The sequence below is a fragment of the Phaenicophaeus curvirostris genome, chromosome 5, assembly GCF_032191515.1.
Source record: "Phaenicophaeus curvirostris isolate KB17595 chromosome 5, BPBGC_Pcur_1.0, whole genome shotgun sequence".
Classification (NCBI taxonomy): Eukaryota; Metazoa; Chordata; class Aves; order Cuculiformes; family Cuculidae; genus Phaenicophaeus; species Phaenicophaeus curvirostris.
In genome coordinates this window covers 20,226,984-20,244,202 of record NC_091396.1, presented here as the reverse complement: position 1 = coordinate 20,244,202, position 17,219 = coordinate 20,226,984, and the positions used below count along the sequence as shown (strand labels likewise).

The 17,219-nt window shown below is 40.9% G+C and overlaps 2 protein-coding genes across 3 annotated transcripts in view; both read left to right on the top strand.

Moving 5' to 3' along the window:
- The window catches only part of RPLP2 (ribosomal protein lateral stalk subunit P2), a 176,117-nt gene that overhangs the window by 41,291 nt on the left and 117,607 nt on the right, over window positions 1-17,219 (top strand). The window lies entirely within an intron of this gene.
- The window catches only part of PHRF1 (PHD and ring finger domains 1), a 32,200-nt gene that overhangs the window by 10,757 nt on the left and 4,224 nt on the right, over window positions 1-17,219 (top strand). Inside the window, exons 6-15 of one of the 2 annotated variants that reach the window (XM_069857761.1) lie at window positions 1,136-1,257; window positions 4,734-4,831; window positions 5,377-5,549; window positions 8,955-9,084; window positions 9,434-9,561; window positions 10,394-10,581; window positions 11,374-11,493; window positions 12,438-12,592; window positions 13,442-16,234; window positions 16,940-17,016. In XM_069857761.1, coding sequence (XP_069713862.1) covers window positions 1,136-1,257; window positions 4,734-4,831; window positions 5,377-5,549; window positions 8,955-9,084; window positions 9,434-9,561; window positions 10,394-10,581; window positions 11,374-11,493; window positions 12,438-12,592; window positions 13,442-16,234; window positions 16,940-17,016 — 3,984 coding nt within the window. Of the gene's footprint in view, window positions 1-1,135; window positions 1,258-4,733; window positions 4,832-5,376; window positions 5,550-8,954; window positions 9,085-9,433; window positions 9,574-10,393; window positions 10,582-11,373; window positions 11,494-12,437; window positions 12,593-13,441; window positions 16,235-16,939; window positions 17,017-17,219 lie in introns of both variants that reach the window. The other variant, XM_069857760.1, reaches the window with a different exon arrangement.

The following is a 17,219-nucleotide window of genomic DNA, read 5'->3' as shown; positions in this document are numbered from 1 at the left end:
CAGCAGGGCGAGGGAGGTGATTCTGCCCCTCTACCCTGCTCTTGTGAGATCCCATCTGGAACGCTGTGTTCAGATCTGGAATCCTCAGCACAGGAAGGACGTGGGTCTAGTGAGCCCAGAGCAGGGCCACAAAGATGATCAGAGGGCTGGCGCATCTCCCATGCCGGACAGGCTGAGAGAGTTGGGCTTGTTTAGCTCAGAGAAGAGATGGCTCTGGTGGAACCTATAGGAGCCTCCCAGTACTTAAAGGGGGCCTACAGGAAAGCTGGGATTATCATTCTGTTTTGAGATTGCTTTTTTCAGGAACTGTTAGAATTTTTCTTCCTCCTTAAGCATGTGTCCTGCAGTATTGTGTGTGGATTGAAGTGTGCTATCATTTCTGATGGCAAAAAGGGTAATTTTCTTAATTGCCCCTTTTGCATAAGGGACATCTGACTCTAAGCTGTTCTGCGTTGATAAGCCTGTCCACATGGGGAAAATGTCCCGCATGCTGCAAGTGCTGTTATAATATGAATGGGAATAATGTAGATTATACATGATATCTTCCTCATGCCTTGCTAGCAGCTATACTGTGGAGAAGTTGAGTTTGTAATGGGAGAGACACATGAATCAATAGCAGAGCTCTTAAAGACATAGGTTGAGTGTGCTGGTTGTCTCTCATGAAAGGATATTGAAAAGCTGTCATTGCCCTTTCTTTATTAGTATCAGAAATGTTCATTTTCTGGGGATGTTGAAGTGTTTGCTCTGTTTTCATAAACTGATGGTTTGTTATTGTTTGCATTTTAGCAGAAGTGCAAATTAACATTTAAATCATGTTAAACTTGCTTTCTTATTTTGTTTGGGTTTTTGTTTGTTTGTTTGACTATGTTTGAACTTATGCAGGAATTTTGGTTTCACTTGTTTTAGAATGCAATTTTCTATAGTTGTTGGTGTTTGACAGTAAGCAAGTTCAGTAGATGTTCTCAAGCATTTGAATATGTCCTAGATATGTGGAATTAACTAAATGTAAGTTCTGGCAGGTAACAGCTATTTTGGTTCTTTCACTTTTAAGTTTTGAGTCAGGTACTGTTCATTTGACAATGGATTTTAACAAGTGCCATGTTCTGCATAAAATGCGAATCCCTCTTTTACTTAGATTCCCGTTGAGAACACAAAAACTCAGGGTAATGATGGAGAAGATGATCCAACCTTCTGTGAGGTGTGTGGCAGAAGTGACCGAGAGGATCGCCTGCTGCTGTGTGACGGCTGTGATGCAGGGTAAGGAAGGTTGAAATGAATGTAGCACCCATGTGATTGTGGATAGCGTTGCAGGGCTGGCCGGTGTTTGGCCCGCAGGCACTACTCAGTCTGTAGGCTGCCCATTGTTGCTCTCTGCAGGTTTATCACGTGGCCAGATGTGTTATCCATGTGTTTATAGCGCAGACATGCCCATGATGCTGTGGGTACTTTTCTGATCATGTAGCAGCATATGTGTGGAGAGTCCAGCAGACATCAGTGCTGCAGACCACCAAAACAGGTGACCATGCCTTCAAGTGATGATGTCTGTGCTCATTCTTGCAACATCTGGGTACATGGGCGTTAAAAACAAATCTGTTTTGTCCCCATGAAAGGGTGCCTGACTTCTTGGTTTTTATCTGGCTTTTATTCCCTCCTTGATTAATAAAATAAATGTTTATCTAGAGGCATCAAGACAATTGGAAACAACTTTGGACCTACAATCTTCTGCTAGAATTTAAAGCTCATACTATTTAATCAGCCTTGTAGCATTGTCAGGTTGATGTCAGAAGTTATCCAGTGAGCAAAGAGATGCTTGTGATGAATAGGTTAAATTAATTTTCCAGAATTACTTCTGGCAGACTAAATAGACGTTTAGTAAGTCTAATTTTGTCTTTGTGCTCTGTAGTCTCCGTATACACTGATTCATCTTCTGGAAGGGAGACAGTTAGGAGCACTAGATATTGTCAAGCGTGTCATTGGAACAGAATTAAGAAATACTTAGCCTTAACCGGTGTTTCATAGGTTGTATCTGAAGTCGTGTCTTTCAGTTCTTTCTGAACTATCATAAGCCTTATCTGAACTCAGAACACTGCTTCAGATTTGTCTTTTGTGGTCTCTCAGTAGTTCCTCTGGTTTATTTTTTTTCTTCAAATCTGATACAATTTTTGATTTTTATCTCATTTTCCTAAAATAAGTACTTTATAAATGCTTAACTTCTAGAGTTGGTGCTTCTGGCAAGACTTGTTGGAATGTGACAACCTAACTTTCTGAACTATGCAAGATTGGTATGAATACCAATACAAAACTGCATGTGTCTAGGCACTTGATGAACAGTAGGAAAAGGGTTAATTGTATTAATGGTGCAGCCTATTCATTTGTGACTTCATTCAGATTGCCAAGTAGCAAGAAGACAGTAAAGCTGATCTGTAAATAGGTGTCAGTAAGAAAGAACAGGGCCACATCCATAACCAGAATTCCGTAATTTCATAAATCTCATTTTTCTTACTGTTTGTGAGGACTAAGCCAAAATAATGAGCCAGAATGTCCTCAGAAGAATCCTATTAATTCCTTTAAGATAAAGGAAGTGACTGCCAGTCACAGAGCCCATGAGATGTGTTGAGGACTAGATAGTCTGGGTGTCTTGCCTTCTGTGTGGCGCACCAGTGATCCTGGCAAGACCGTTTAGGCGCACAGTCTTTCCACTTGTGAGTGCGTGGGTACAAAAGTGCAAGTAAATGAACCTGAGAGAGTGAGTGAGTAAAGTCATTTAATTTTTTTGTAAAGCAGAGACAAGTATCACCTTATCCTCCTGTAAGATCCGTCATTGAGGCTTTTTGTGATAATTTTCTCTGATGAGGTACTTTCCCTGTCCAAGGGACGCTAGATAGCTGTTGCCATAGGTTCTTCCAGTGCCCGCAGTTTTAGGGCTGAAACCGTGTCATAACTTCAGAACTCCCAGAGATAATTTAAAAAGTATGTAGTGAAGTTCTTGCCACAGGTACTTTTGTTATGACTTTAGCCTGAAATATTATTTGTCATACTACTACTTTGGGGAAGTGATCTTGTTCCTGGTAGCTGGCAATTGGAAAATGAACTCTCCTTTCCCAGAGAAGGAAAGTACTTTGCTACTCTAGTTCTAAAGTAATGATTTATTGCAAACATTTGTTTTCAATTTAAGATTAAGTCTCTGCAAGAGCGTAAAATCTCATTTGCTCAAGTGTACTCTTTTCATGCGAGAAGGACATGATACTCCATTTTGTACTGACAATTAAAATAGTATAAACATAATACTGGCAGTTTTGGCAGTCTAGCTGCAAAGCAGTTCATCATGGCATGGTTAGAAATAGGTTTGAAAGACATGATCTGAAGTTGGGGAGCTGGGTGGAAGGTAGATTAACTGTAGTACCTCTGGATATTTTTGTATTGTTTTAAATGAGATCAGTGTCATATGGATGTTCCTTCCCTTTCCTTACTCTGTGACCCGGCGCAGAGATATGTTATCAGGCAGTGAATTTCGGCATGGGAAGGTGAAACAGAAAGCATTACTTTTTCCCCTTTACTTATTTCAGGGTTAAACACTGTACTGTGCAAGAAATAACAGTAGAGTTTCCCCTTTTAGGAAAAGAACAAAGTTGGTCATAGAAGTGTTGCTAATTTAAAGCTGAAACTCTTGCCTGAAGGCTGTGCTCTCCCTATGTTCCTATGGTCTAAGCACTTAGTGTTCATGAGAAACATCTCATTCACTTGAGAAATCCGTTTTAGTTCTTCTTAAGCAGCGTAACTTGAACATGAGTTCCTTCGAAAATTCTGTGCTGCTACAATGTGTCATTTTGGCGAAGTTTTGATTGCTGAAAGTGGAATTGAACAAATTACAGAACCCAAGATGAGTAATGTTGAAAGGCTTTCCTGAACAACTTCTCTGTAAGTGGTTGATTAGACTGGTCAGTCTAGCTGCTCGGCCTGTGAGGTAGAGAACACTTCAGACGCCCTACCTAAGGGAGCATTATGCTCTCTTCTTTCCCTTTGAGATTTGGTAAGGATGAACATGTTTCTCAGTGGGATGGTGTTTGGAAGTCAGTCCTGCAAGCAGCTGTGTGAAGCCAATGACTAGCCAATCCTCTGCAACCTAGCTTGTGCAGTTATGCAGAAATCCTTATCACCAGGTGTCTTAACATTGCCAGATGTATGTGGGATGCAATGCGTTTATTCAACATAATGAGGCATTACAGTTGACCTGTGTCTAGTCATGCAAAAAAAAATGCTCATTATTACCAGTAACATTAACATTATGTTGGTTTGCAGGAAACTTGTTTCATGGTTGCCTGTCTCCCCACCATTGCAATACTTCTCTGCTTTCTCTTTGCCACCATCAGTTTTGGATCTGCATGTTTCTTGTGACTTGGGTTCAAATGGCAAGTGATACGACACAGTGGAAAAAAACAGTCGCATTTCTGAGATATTTTGAGCCTCAAGCGATCAAATTACTATGCAGAATGAACCCGTATATAATTGTCATGTATTATTGTTACAATGATCTTAAAGGTCTGTTCTAATCTAAATGAGTCTGTGATACTGTTTCTCTGCAGATTGGTAGAAGCAGATGCATAGACCATAGTTTCAAGCTTAAAAAAATGTATGTGCCTTAGGTACTGTGCAGATAGAGGTGGAAGGTTCTCTTACCTTGGTAAGGAGCATAATGTTTGGTTTTTATTTTACCTTTTCTTAATTTTGTCAAGGTATCACATGGAATGCCTTAATCCACCTCTGAGCGAAGTCCCTGTTGATGAATGGTTCTGTCCAGCCTGTGCCCCCACAGGTGTCAGTCCTGCTGCAGGTAAGGGTTTTGTGATATCCAGTCAAAGTAAATATTTTTCTCCTGACTTAGATGATGTGAAGCATGTGCTGCTTTGAAGATATGTTTAATCATGGTTTTTATCTGTTTTAAATAGTTGTTTTGATAGGCATTCTCTCTTAAACCTTAAGAGTTAACTTGAACTCTTGACTGATGAAAGGATCTTGTTTATTAAGATTTTCATCTGTAGTTACAATCTGTGGAGCTGCTTCTTATAAACACTCTTTAGCCTGCTTGAGGCAAGCCCAGCACCTTAGTGCAACTGCATTGTATTACACTGGAAAGAATTTTAGAATCCTGCCCCTTGGTTTTCCAAGGCAGCAGCAATTTCTGTTACCTAGAAAATTGTCTTGTGTAACAGTCTGAAGCAGTTGTCTTGCTCATTTTCTTTTAGAGAATGATGTCTGCCTTTGGAGGTGACTGGTTAAAGAAAGGGAATACTCTTTTTTCTTTTTTTTTCCTGTCCAAAATTCTTGACTCCTTTCACCTGTAGAAAGACAAGTGATATGGGCATCTTTTCTTTCAAGATACAGATCATGTCAGTGAAGAAGAGGTTGCTGCCCTCATGGCTGATGTTATTCCTACCACCAGTAGGCTGCGCCCTCAAGTACGAACCCGAGCTATTGCCAGAACTCGGCAGAGCGAACGAGTTAGGGCAACAGTGAACAGAAACCGGATAACAACAGCGCAGCAAATTCAGGTATTTAGGAGAATTTTCTAATAAGACTTCGGAAGAATGTTATGGAAAAGTTGAAATAAGTCGTACCCCCCCTTAAGTAGCTCAGCTGTCTGTGACTGTGTAGTGGTTAGTAGTTATAGAGATCTCTTAAAGTGAGATGTAGAACATGTGCAAACTGAGTGCAGCATATGACCAACACACTCCATTTTGAAATCTGCAGTAGCTTCCTCTCAAGCTGCATTTTTATCACCTCAGCTGTAAGCAAAACTGTATTTTTATCCCCAGTGGTTGTTAAAGTACAGTTTGTGCACCGCTTCTGTGTTCTTAGCATGCTTTTTTGCAGGGACAGCACATGTTTATTTGACATTTGTGTATTAGCTCATTTGTCCTCCTACCCCTTTTACTGTAGCAGGAGAACCTGTTGGCCACTTTCAGCCAAACTGAAGGGAAAAAAATAGTATTCTTAAGGATTCTGTTTGTGAAAGTTGGCCTGTTTTTGAGGAGAAATAGCCCAGATACTAGTATTCTCAGTGATGTGGCAGTGTGAGTTCAACCACATTAACAGATACCAGAGAATCTATGCAGGAAAGTATGCCAAATACCCACAGTCCCTTAAACTCTTTACTCACTGAACCTGTTTACTGAAGGTGACTGCAGCCGAGATGTTTCTGGATGTTTCTGTTGACTGGGATAGTTACTAATCTTTAGGTAACAATTAGTATGCTGCAAACTGAGAACTTTCAAATTTGGGGATTGCCTCCCTGCTTCTCTGGCTTTAGTTAAGACACTTTACCAGTCACTTGCATAAATATAGAAAGTCTTAAACTGCACAGGAGCATATGGTGACTTAACGTGGAAGCAGAACCTGTGAATAACCTCCAAGGGGACTAGTAATACATTAATTGGTTCTTTGTTAGTGCTGCTCTTGGATTTGATTGAAATGTGTGAAATTCAAGAACTTTTGAAAGGAATAGGAGGATCTGACTTGACATAAGGAAGATTGTTTTTCCCCTGGAGATGGTCGACCTTGGGAACAGGCTGTCTGGTCAGTTTTTGAAATCTCTTTGGTGCCTTTCAGCACTTGTCTGAAGAAAGGCCTAACCAACCTGTTCTGACCAGTGGAATAGGAAAGCCAGACCCTTCTGAGGGACTCTCCACAATCCTGTCCAACCTGAATTACTCTATGATAATATGAAAATATGAAAATAAACTTGGTTTCATCTGGTGATAAGATGCCAGTTTGGATTTGATTGCAAGAAAACTGACATAATACACAGATAGGAAAATTATAAGAAGGGAAGAGTGGATTCAACTAAGTATTTCTTTAATTTGGTAAGTTGGCTGTGGATTTCAGGTTGGGTCTGCTCTTGTTTTTTCTTTTTTTTCTTTCCCCTCCCTTGATATAAGGACTTCCCAGAGTGCTTTAGCAGCCCTTAAGTGCATCATGTCCTCCATGATGGAGGTCGTCTTATTTGGCTGTCCAACCCCTGTCTCCAAACCCTGGCCTTTTAATTTCAACTCTAGAAGAATTAATAAAATAGAAAAATTTATGAATGATTTGATGCGTTGATGTTAAGCGATGATGATATCTGAGTTGTCAGGGCTATATGGTAAAAAAATTATCTATAGGAGAGAGTTGTTTGACATCAAAGACTGGGCAAGATAATCGCTTTTCCGTCCCTGTTTTAGCAATAGTGTGTAGCTATCTCCTGCAGATGAGAGAGATGGTGCCTAGGCACTTTACTGTCACATTGTACTGTAAGCCTGAGAGCCCAGTACTTTCCATTCAAGAAGCAATTCCTAGCTCCACTTCTCAATCTGCAGAATTGATTACAAACTATACCTAGAGAGGCACTATTGCTTTATTCCCTTTGTTTCTGAAAAAAAGCGCATCTTATTCTAGCTCATACCTTGAGTCGATTGAAGCTTAATTCTACTGGCTAAGGAGTGTGTAGGCTGTTGTCCTCAAAGCATAGAGAGATGGTAATTTCAGATCCTTGGGACGTTTTAGTATTTGGGGAGGCCGTTTTTGTAATTCGCCTGTTCTGTAGGTGTCTGAAGTAGTGATGGTTAACTAGATGCACTGTTTCAGGGTCCTCCAGAAAAATAAATGTTTAGCCTAATGTTCAGGGCTTTTCTTACTCCATCCTGTTCTCCATATCAGAGAACCTTATATAGTATTTATTTGCACCATGATACTTAAAACAATGACATTCTAATGAAAATAGCTCAATAAAATAGTTTGGACCGTGCATTAGTGATACTAACAGAGAATCTTGCAAAGTTACTTTCATAGTAAGATGAGTTAAAACATATATTTCTGTTCATGTGTTCTATTTTCAAACATTTTGCAGTCTGAAGTTTCTTTGCAACTGCAAGATACCCTAAAGCCATTCCACTCTGCTGTTTGCACCACATTTTATAAATGTACAAGCATCTGATGCATATGCTCTGGTAGCAGGTAATCACAGTGAATCATCTGTAACATCAGAGGCCTCTTTGTATCTGCCATGCTCCTATGAAACTATGAATTCTTGATATATTATAGTTGCTTGAAGAAAGGAGAGGGGCTAGGGAAGATATCTCTCTCTGCCCATGGCAAGGGGTTGGACTAAATCTTTGAAGATCCCTTCCAACCCAAACAATTATATGATATTTTAGGAATATAGTTGATGTGGGCATAGCTGACTTAACATAGCTGTTGAGAGAAACTTGTCTTTAATGTCTGTCCAACTGAAGGAAGGAACAAACCTGTGTTATGTTTGCCTAGCAAAGAAGCTTTGAGTTCACGTTCTGAGGCTGGTGGTTCAGAATCTGTGTGCTTCAAACGCGTTTGTTTAAATTTGATTGACCTTTGAGTATAGAGAAGAGGAATTCAAACCCTGTAGGAGTAGCCCCTGCTTATTGCAATGAAGTGATACTCTGGAGAGAGGCTCACACCTGCCATTTCAGTGAGTTCCCCAAGGTGTGTGTTTGAAATGCTGCTTCTGGACATGTTTCACAGCATTTGGTAAATCTAAACACTAAAGAACAAGGAGTTTAAGACAGGAGACTTGTATTGTGTTGACTTTTCAGTCTTTGCTCGTTGCTCTTTGCTGTGTGATGAGCCAGAGGTCAGTTAGGCGGATTTGGGAAAATTCTTGAGTGGACTTTTTCATTAAGGAAATATCAGCCTCAGGGATTGTTCTCATTTAAAGAATCAGAGTTAGACTAGCCATGACTTGTAATGCTAAAGGGAGGCTAAAGAGCAAGGTCATATTCTCCTTAATATGACAGTCAATAGGTGAGAAAGATGACATAACTGCTTAACTGGCAGTTTGGTGACATGAGTGCTTCTCACTCAAATCTCAAATCCATTTTTCATTAAATGTTCTTATAACTGACCTTTAGATACCTATATCATGTAACTTCTCATCCCTCATGCAGCATGTGCCAAGGTACCTCATGTCCTCTCTTCTGGATGAAACAATTGAGGCAGTTGTAGCAGGCCTAAACACAGCCATCTACCAGCGTCCTCTTACACCGCGGGCTCCTACTAGGCAGAAAAGGAAAACAGGTAAGGATGTTGGATGCCTTCTGTGGTTCCCATCTGCAAGAATAAAAGCTTTGGGAAGATAAGCCTGAATAATACAAAATGCTCCAGTTCAGCTGTATGCTGCTACATCTGTGCAGCTACAGAAGTATACATGTATTTTTTTTCTTTCCCCATACTTCCTCTGCCCAGGTTGCTTTTAAATGATTCCTAATTATTTTACTTTTTCTGCTCTGCTGTTTTTTACTGTTGCAGCTCACTTGGAGGTCTCCTTGAGCTGTTTTGTGTACCATGTGGGAATGAAAAGAGGAATACCGGGTAAAACTCAGTGCCAGCGCTTAGCCACATACTTGGTTGTCTTTTGTCCCGTCAGGTAGGAGGAAGAAAGTAAGAGGCAAAAAAAGAACTCAGACAAAATCTTCTGTCAGGAAGAAGAGTTCGGGGACACAGCTGAAGAGACGCAAGCGTCTGATAAAGAAGAGAAGGGGCAAAAAGATGAGAGTAAGATCAAATGTGAGTTTCTGCCAGTGTCAGTGTCTAGCACTTTCCAACCACGTGTAAAAGTGCTATACCATGGGAATCAGTGAAAAAAAATACTGCTTTTTAATCATAGCAGTTAACTTTTTGGTGATAGTATGTGCAGGATGTGTCCGCTGTGCTCCAGAAATATACTGTATGTGGAAACAAATTGCAGCTTCCAGGCAGGCTGACAAATCCTGTTACCTGAAATGCAGGAATCATGCTGTAAAGCATGTCCTGCAGACTTGGTGTTATGCCTTGCCATTCAGCTGTAGTGTTTACTTGGTACTGATGCAATCTCTTTTAAAATTGCCACCACTTATTCTCTTTAATAGGCTATGGTTATTTGCATCTGTCTTGCTGCAAACCCAGTTAATCGACCATAAGGGCTCTCAAAAATCTTTCAGTTGTGGATACTGTTCTCTCGTGTGAACAACACTGAATACGCTACCCCAGCCTCAGTTTAGTCCTCAGCTATTTTAACTAGAGTTTATATCGTACAGACAGAAATCTCTCTCCTGCCTTTAATAAGAAATTGACAATTTTGAGTGGCGTTATTGAAGATTTTTAGAAACTTAAGTTGTCTGGTAACTTAAATCTGGTATCTGCAGTCTCTGTACGAAGTGGCATTTAGGCCATAGGTAGAAGTTTAGTAAATGCTTAAAAAAATAGGGACAATAAATGCACACCGCTTCTGCTACTAACAGTAGTAACCCAATGACTGAACTTAGCCTAAGGGAAGAATGTGGGGCTTTAAACCCAGGGTATGTTCCTGCCTGAACATACAAATAACACAGCCTCTTTATCTGTGCAGGTGAAGAATGAGGTTACTGCTCGCTCCCGTATTGCAAGAACTCTTGGTCTTAGTAAACCTGCGCGTGGGGCCTCGCTTCCCTCCATATACAAACCAACAGAGCCCTCGCTTGGTGTGATGAGAGCAGATATTGGTGCAGCTTCTCTGTCTGTGTTTGGAGATCCATATGAGTTGGATCCTTTTGAAAGGTAAAATACCTCTGGATTATTATCGAGGACCTGCTAAATTCAAGTGTCGGGTTGTTTGTACAAGTTTCAGGTTATTTGACGTTTTGCAGAGTGTAAATCTCACATCTGAAGACAACTTTGGATACATAGTTTATAATAACATGTTAACCTGTTCTTTCTCTCCTATTTGGCAAAGTTACTGAGCTCTTAAAGAATCTTTAAAGAGGCTTGCTGAGATAACAAGCATCTTGAAAGCTTTTAAGATCTGTGGGGTTATTGAAAGGCTTGAATCTGAAGGAGCCAGATCCTAAGCAGTAATTTTGTATTTCTTTATTTTTAGTAAAGATAGCTAGTGTATTTGGTATCCAATAAACAGTGACTTCACCCAGAATTAAATAGACCTGTGGAATCTTCCATGTTTCTCCTTTTCCCATCTTCACTTTCCCAGATACTTTAAATTCAGGTGGAATCTTACTATGCCATAGTTGGTATCACTTTTCTGCTTTAGAAAGTGAGGGGGCATCTGAAATTGCTGGTGAAATTTAACTTTCCACTGAATGAGTCCTTTTGATCCTTTCATACAAGGAAGTTACCCATTTGAATATTTTAAAATAAAATTCTGCGTTTGAATCTCTAGCTGGGTTACATTGTTCCATTTCTGTAGCCACAGAAAATTATTTTGCACAATTCTTTTTGGGATGTATCATAATAAAACAAACAATACTAGTGGGACAGATATGGTGAGGAAGCATCATCTATTTGATATTAAAAACATTCAGACAGTTTCAGGGTTCGTGTCTGTTTTGCTCACAGTAATGAAGAGGTTCCAGCAGATCTAGATTCACCAGTGAGTGCCAAAAGAAGAGTTCTCTCCCAGTCAGCACTGAGATCTCACCGTCCTGTAGCTAGACCTATTTCTGTGGGAATTCCCAGGTAAAAAACCCATGAAGTTATTTATTTTATTTTTCTTAATTGTCTAATGACCCCAACAAAAAAGTGAACTGGGTGAACATCCTGGTCTAACTCTTTTCTTACTCCGAGTGTTTTGAAAGAGTGCATGCATGCGTGTGCCTGCACAGGTGTAGGTAAATAACCACGCTATTTTATGCAATAATTCTTTTTTTTATGTTGAAGGTCACATGCCTGTTATTTCATAAAAGCTCTAACTATTGCATGGAAATGTCCAATTGATATTTGCACCCTAATCTGGCTCTTCTTGCTTGCTGTTTTGGGAATGTTTAGCAACCCATTAGTATGTTTTAAATCCGAGTCTCGTTAACCTTTAAAAAAGCCACTTACTTATTTGAGAGGGCTGGGGGAACCTAATTGCCCATCCCGAGTAGGAGCTGAAGGATGTACCAACCCAATTCTGCTGCCATGCTCTTAGCTACCCTACCAGGAGGCACCTATGTGTATTCCAACTGGTGTTAAACACTGGTTTAAGTTGCATTATTAAGATAGTAGTGTGGGCCTGGGGAAAACATTTGTGATAATGATTTGGTGGCAGGAAGAGTGGCAGCTGGGATGGAAGTATAGTTTATGATTTTTTTTAAACGCAATTGAAAGTTAGTCTTGATACACAGCACAGTGAGCATGACTCGAGTGAGATTAAAAACATTTGCTTACTTAAAGTCACTGGTATGATTACACTCTTCCTTATCCTGTGATGTTCTTGTGGGAAGTCAGTAAAAGCTTCACCTTCTGTTTGTCAGAGGGAAATGGCAGCTGAATGAATCTAGTGAAGCCAAAACTACAAAGTGAGCCTCCCTGGCTGACCTCTGTTTATGCCCTTGATTTTGGTTTCTTTTTAATGTAATGTGTGTGTATAGAACAAGTGCTGTAAGAGTAAAGGAAATATAACCCTCTGAAACATGCAGAAGCAGTGTACCTGCCTTGAGTCCTGATCAAGAAGCAGAAGCTGCTCCTGTGCCTGATCTATTGGGAAGTATCCTGTCTGGACAGAGCTTTCTCATGATGAGTAGTTCGGATGTGGTTATCAACAGAGATGGCTCACTGACGGCAAAGAAGGCAGGTAAGGGTCTGGCACTTCATAGTGCAGGTAGCCTCTTAGTTTCATCCCTCTCTGCCCTGGTTCTGCAGGCTGCATAGCTTCAAACATAGGCATACTCTTATTGAACATTTGGATATGTAGCATAGATTCAGTAGTTGCCAGCAGTAATTTGTCTAGTAAGATTCTTATGCTCTGAAATAGTGTTACTTCTCTGTGTTTTAATTGCAGAGCTGAGATGTTACTGGATGATTTTGTTTTCATACGTGGTCTTCTTCATTCAGAAGCATTGCACTGTTGTTTCATGCTCTATTTTAAAAAAATAAAAGACTGGACAAAACAGAGATATCTTACTACCCAGTTCTTCTGGCATTTGTCATGCCCTGCTGCTGTGCCTGGGAACTGTACTTCGGTTTGAAAAGCAGTGATAAGGGCCTTGGCAAGAAGTTTCTTTGCAATAGTAGAGTTCTAGAATACCTGCTAGCATCTTGAGCTGTGTCTTCCCTTGGCATGGTATGATTTTGGAAGAATCTCTTCAATTGGAAACTAGAGCTTTATTCTTAAAATAAGTACCTGTAACATCCTCTGTTATTGTCCTTTTTATCGGTCAGTGACTACAGGATAATAAACATGATTCTGGTGATAGGAAACAGAATATTTTATTTCCATACCGTTAATGTTCACCTCAAAGATGCAGTTTTCTGGTATTAAAGCTTGAGCCTCTGATGATAAGAACTATTGGATTGTCTTACTGTGTGGTATGTCTCCAAACCAAAGTGTAATTGAAATAATTAGCTCAGTAATTCTCTTAATGTTTGGGCAAAATATCTAGATGTGTACTGAAAAGCTCATTTGTTTGCTTGTATGCCGTAGCTCCACTTCACAGAAAATCAGTGAATGACTCGAGAGTGGATGATGGTTCAGGACATAACACTCAACTGAGTACAGTGTGCTCAGAGACCACAGCAAGCAGCTCCGTTGCTGGACCTTCTGTTTCCCCATGGCTGAACACTCACACCAGACCCTCTTCCTCAAGCTTGTTTTTATCGCCTTCACCCTCACTAACCAGGATTGAGCCCGCAGCAAACACTGCACAGACTACATCAGAAAAAGCAACTGTAAAATCAGAATATTCAATGACGCCGAGGTCTGTTCAGACACAAAATGTAGGTACCCAGAGCAGGCATGGCTCCAAGTTAGATGAAATGCGCAGGTTTAATGGAAGCTCTAAAAACTTTTCACCCACTGACTCATCTTCAAAGCCTCTGACCTGTAACGTGAGTTCTAGCTCTAAAGCCGTAGCTGTGAGGCAGCCATTAAAACCACCTCCTAAGAGAATTGACATCTTTGACCTTCCCAGGATACCAAAGATTAAAAAGGAAACCAGCAGCAAACAGATGGAACCAGAACCCACAGGAAGCCAAAACTGTGATATCCCCAGCTCCTGTATAACCCAGTTGACTGGCAAAGAGAGCACTAATCAGCCAGGAAAGAGTAGCAGGGTTGAAAGTCAGAAGTCAAATGTCAAGGAATCTCAGCAACAAACGCATACAAGCGGGGTGTCTTTTTCTACCAATACAGGCGTGTATAGCAGTTTATCGCCACTGGGCACTTTGAGGAGCAAAGGCCAAAGCTCTTTTGAGAGTTTTAAAATCAATATTCCTGGAAATGCAGGGCATCCCAGCAGACTGTCTAACCCAGGATTTTGTAATACCTTCCGCCCTGTGGATGATAAAGAGCTACAGAAAGAGAGTCCTTCACTTCTTTTCTCAGTTAAAAAGAAGCAGGTCAAAAGTGAAATATATGATCCCTTTGAGCCAACGGGATCAGACTCAAGTTCAGCAAGCAGCAGTCCTGAAAGGCTTGGCTCAGGGATCCTGCTAACTAATATTACCAGGACTATTTCCATTGAAAATCCAAAAGTTCAAACATTTCAAACTGTCCGTCGTTTCACCTCTTACACGTTAGAAAATATATTCGAATCTGGGGCTGACTCTGACATACCATCTAGTAATACAGTGTCTCATGATGACGTGACAGTAGAAAGCAGGATTGTAGAACAGATCTCTGATACAGAGGAACGAGGCAATATGGATGAGGAAGACTTTCTCAGCAGTCCTTGCACTTCGTCTGCTGTTAAGCAGATTTCTAACACAGAATGTTTAAAGGAGGAAAGCAGAGAAGGCCCTAATGTACTCTTTAATGCTGAGGAATTGATTAGAACTAATGTTAATGTAAAACTAGAACCAGGTAGTCCCTCAAAGAGTGATGAACAGCAGAAAGTCCAAAAGGTAGAACAAACAGACAAGCAATCGCATTCCAGGCCGTGTTCTAACTCCAGCTCCCAAAACAAGAAGAAGGTGAAAAAGAAAAAGTCAGGTGTTAAAGAGTATAAGAGGTCCCGATCAGGATCTAGGGAGAGAGCACGCTCAGGAGACCAAAGCTCCAGGTCTACCTCTTGGTCAGGCGGAGAAGAGCATAGCAAAACACACACATTGAAACCGAAGAGCAAGAGGTCTTCTACTGACCGTTCTAGCAGTCATGAACGATCTAAAAAAAAAAAAATTAAGGATAAAACCAAGGATAAAAAAGCAAAATCTTCTTGGTCTAGGGAGAGAAGGAAATCTCGGTCATGTTCAGGTAGTCCTGGAAGTACTTCTGAGTTTTATGAAAATAGGAAAAAGAGGAGACGATCTCGATCGAGATCGAGACAGAGGGAACGTTCCCGGTCAAATAGCGTTGAGAAGACTAAAAGACGGAAACACAGGAGAGAGAAAAGCTATGAGAGGTATGATAAAGATAGTAGCTTGAGGTCAAGGGACAGAAAGAGATCAAGATCCAGGTCTCGGGAGAGGCGAAAGTGGAGGTCTAGATCTTGGTCTGCATCTCCATCTCGGGAGCGCAAAAGCAGCAAATCAAAGGAAAAAAGGCCACGATCAAGATCACGTTCCAAAGAAAGAAAACGCAGGTCAAAAGAGACCCCTCTTCCTTCTCTACCAGAAAAGGATCAAAAGCCTTCAGTTGAAAATGTGTCCAGGTATCTGGAGCAACCCCATTCCTTCAAACAAGAGGCCAAGGAGGAGCTAGTACTAGAAGAGCTTTCCATAACTATCCAACCAAATGTCAGACTAAAGGAAATGCAGGCTGAGACCCCAGTTCAAGTGAGAGAAGTCCAAGAGACTATAAAGGTAGAGCCCACATGTCAGGAAGTGACCAGTGAAACTGCATTCTCTGTGCCAGAGATCACGAATGTTGGTGTTCCAGTTGGCAATGTGGATTCTTTTGCTGAAACAGAATTAATGACTAGTAGTGATCCAGCAGTGCTTCGTAGCTGTAGCAATACAAACCTTGAGATTACAGTTAAAATAGAAAATACTGCATTATGTCCATCTCTGATGGAACCACCCCCAAAGAAGGAAGTTATCATGCATGCTCCGACTGAGGCTGCACCAATTCAAAGTTCGTCCAAAAGCAAAATAATGGATTGTGTGAAGGAAGTTAAAGAGGAGTGCCTTGTGTCAAATGAGAAAACCAGTAATTTCCATAAGCCTGAACCGGAGGTGGTACATCAGGGTTCTGTGCTGAAATCAAAAGCACCGGTGAAAAGAGTTACCTGGAATCTTCAAGAGGAAGACAGCGGCACGCTGTCTGTGGGAAAGGCTCCAAGTAAGTCTGTCTTTTAGAAAATGAACAGTAGTTGAAGCAGGCTGTATAAGGCCTAGGGTTTTGGTGCCTGGCTATAGCCTTGGTTGTAGTTTAACAGCGCTGTAATCTGAGCTGGGGTGATCCGGTGGTTTCCAATCCTCAGAGGTAGCATCTTGCACTTGTTGAAATCGTGAGGCGAGTTGTGTTGATGAATCAAAAAGGACATGCTGTCAGCACTGCAGCTAGCCAGCAGCAGCTTGTTTGGCTGCAAAGTGTGCATTGCAACCTGATCTCTGGACTGGCAGCCCACGTTCCACCCTTTCTGCAGTTAACTAGGATGGTTGCTTTGCCTTCAGAATTTTACAAATATTTTTTGGAACCGAGGAGCGTGAAAAATTTATGTAATTTGCTCATGTGAGCTCTGCTAAACCAAAGCTGCTAGAAACATTTTGGCTTGAGACTCTATTATGTGTGTTGACAGTTTCTTCTGTGGGTCTCATTGGTCACCCTTATGAAAACCCAGTAAAAAGGAATTGCTCAAGGCGTTGAGAAGTCCTCTATTATTGGAAGCTTTAAAATGTTGATGACTGCTAAATAAAAATCCTTTTATAGCTAGGTTTGCTAGATCCTTTACTTTTTTCTTAATGTAGTTGGCTTTGAATCTATGACCCATTAGATTTATTTTGTTCTTAAATGTGTTTTTTTTTCTTCTCTTGGGGAACCTAGGGATGCCATTTTACAAACTTCAGCGAGCAAAAGAAGGGGCCTGGAAGGCAGAGGACTTGAACCAAACGTTAAATCAGGTGCAGTTAAATGAGCCTCCTCCAACTAATTATATGCTTCCTGAGCCTATGTTTCCTGACCTAGATTTCTCTCAGGTTGGTTCTTATTCTGGCACCCAAGTGTCATGAAAGGCATCCCACTTCATCTGTGCCCTCGTTGTGCAACACTCTTCTCTCATGGCAGAGTTTGCCTTCCTCTGCGTGTGGAATATCTCATATAGCTC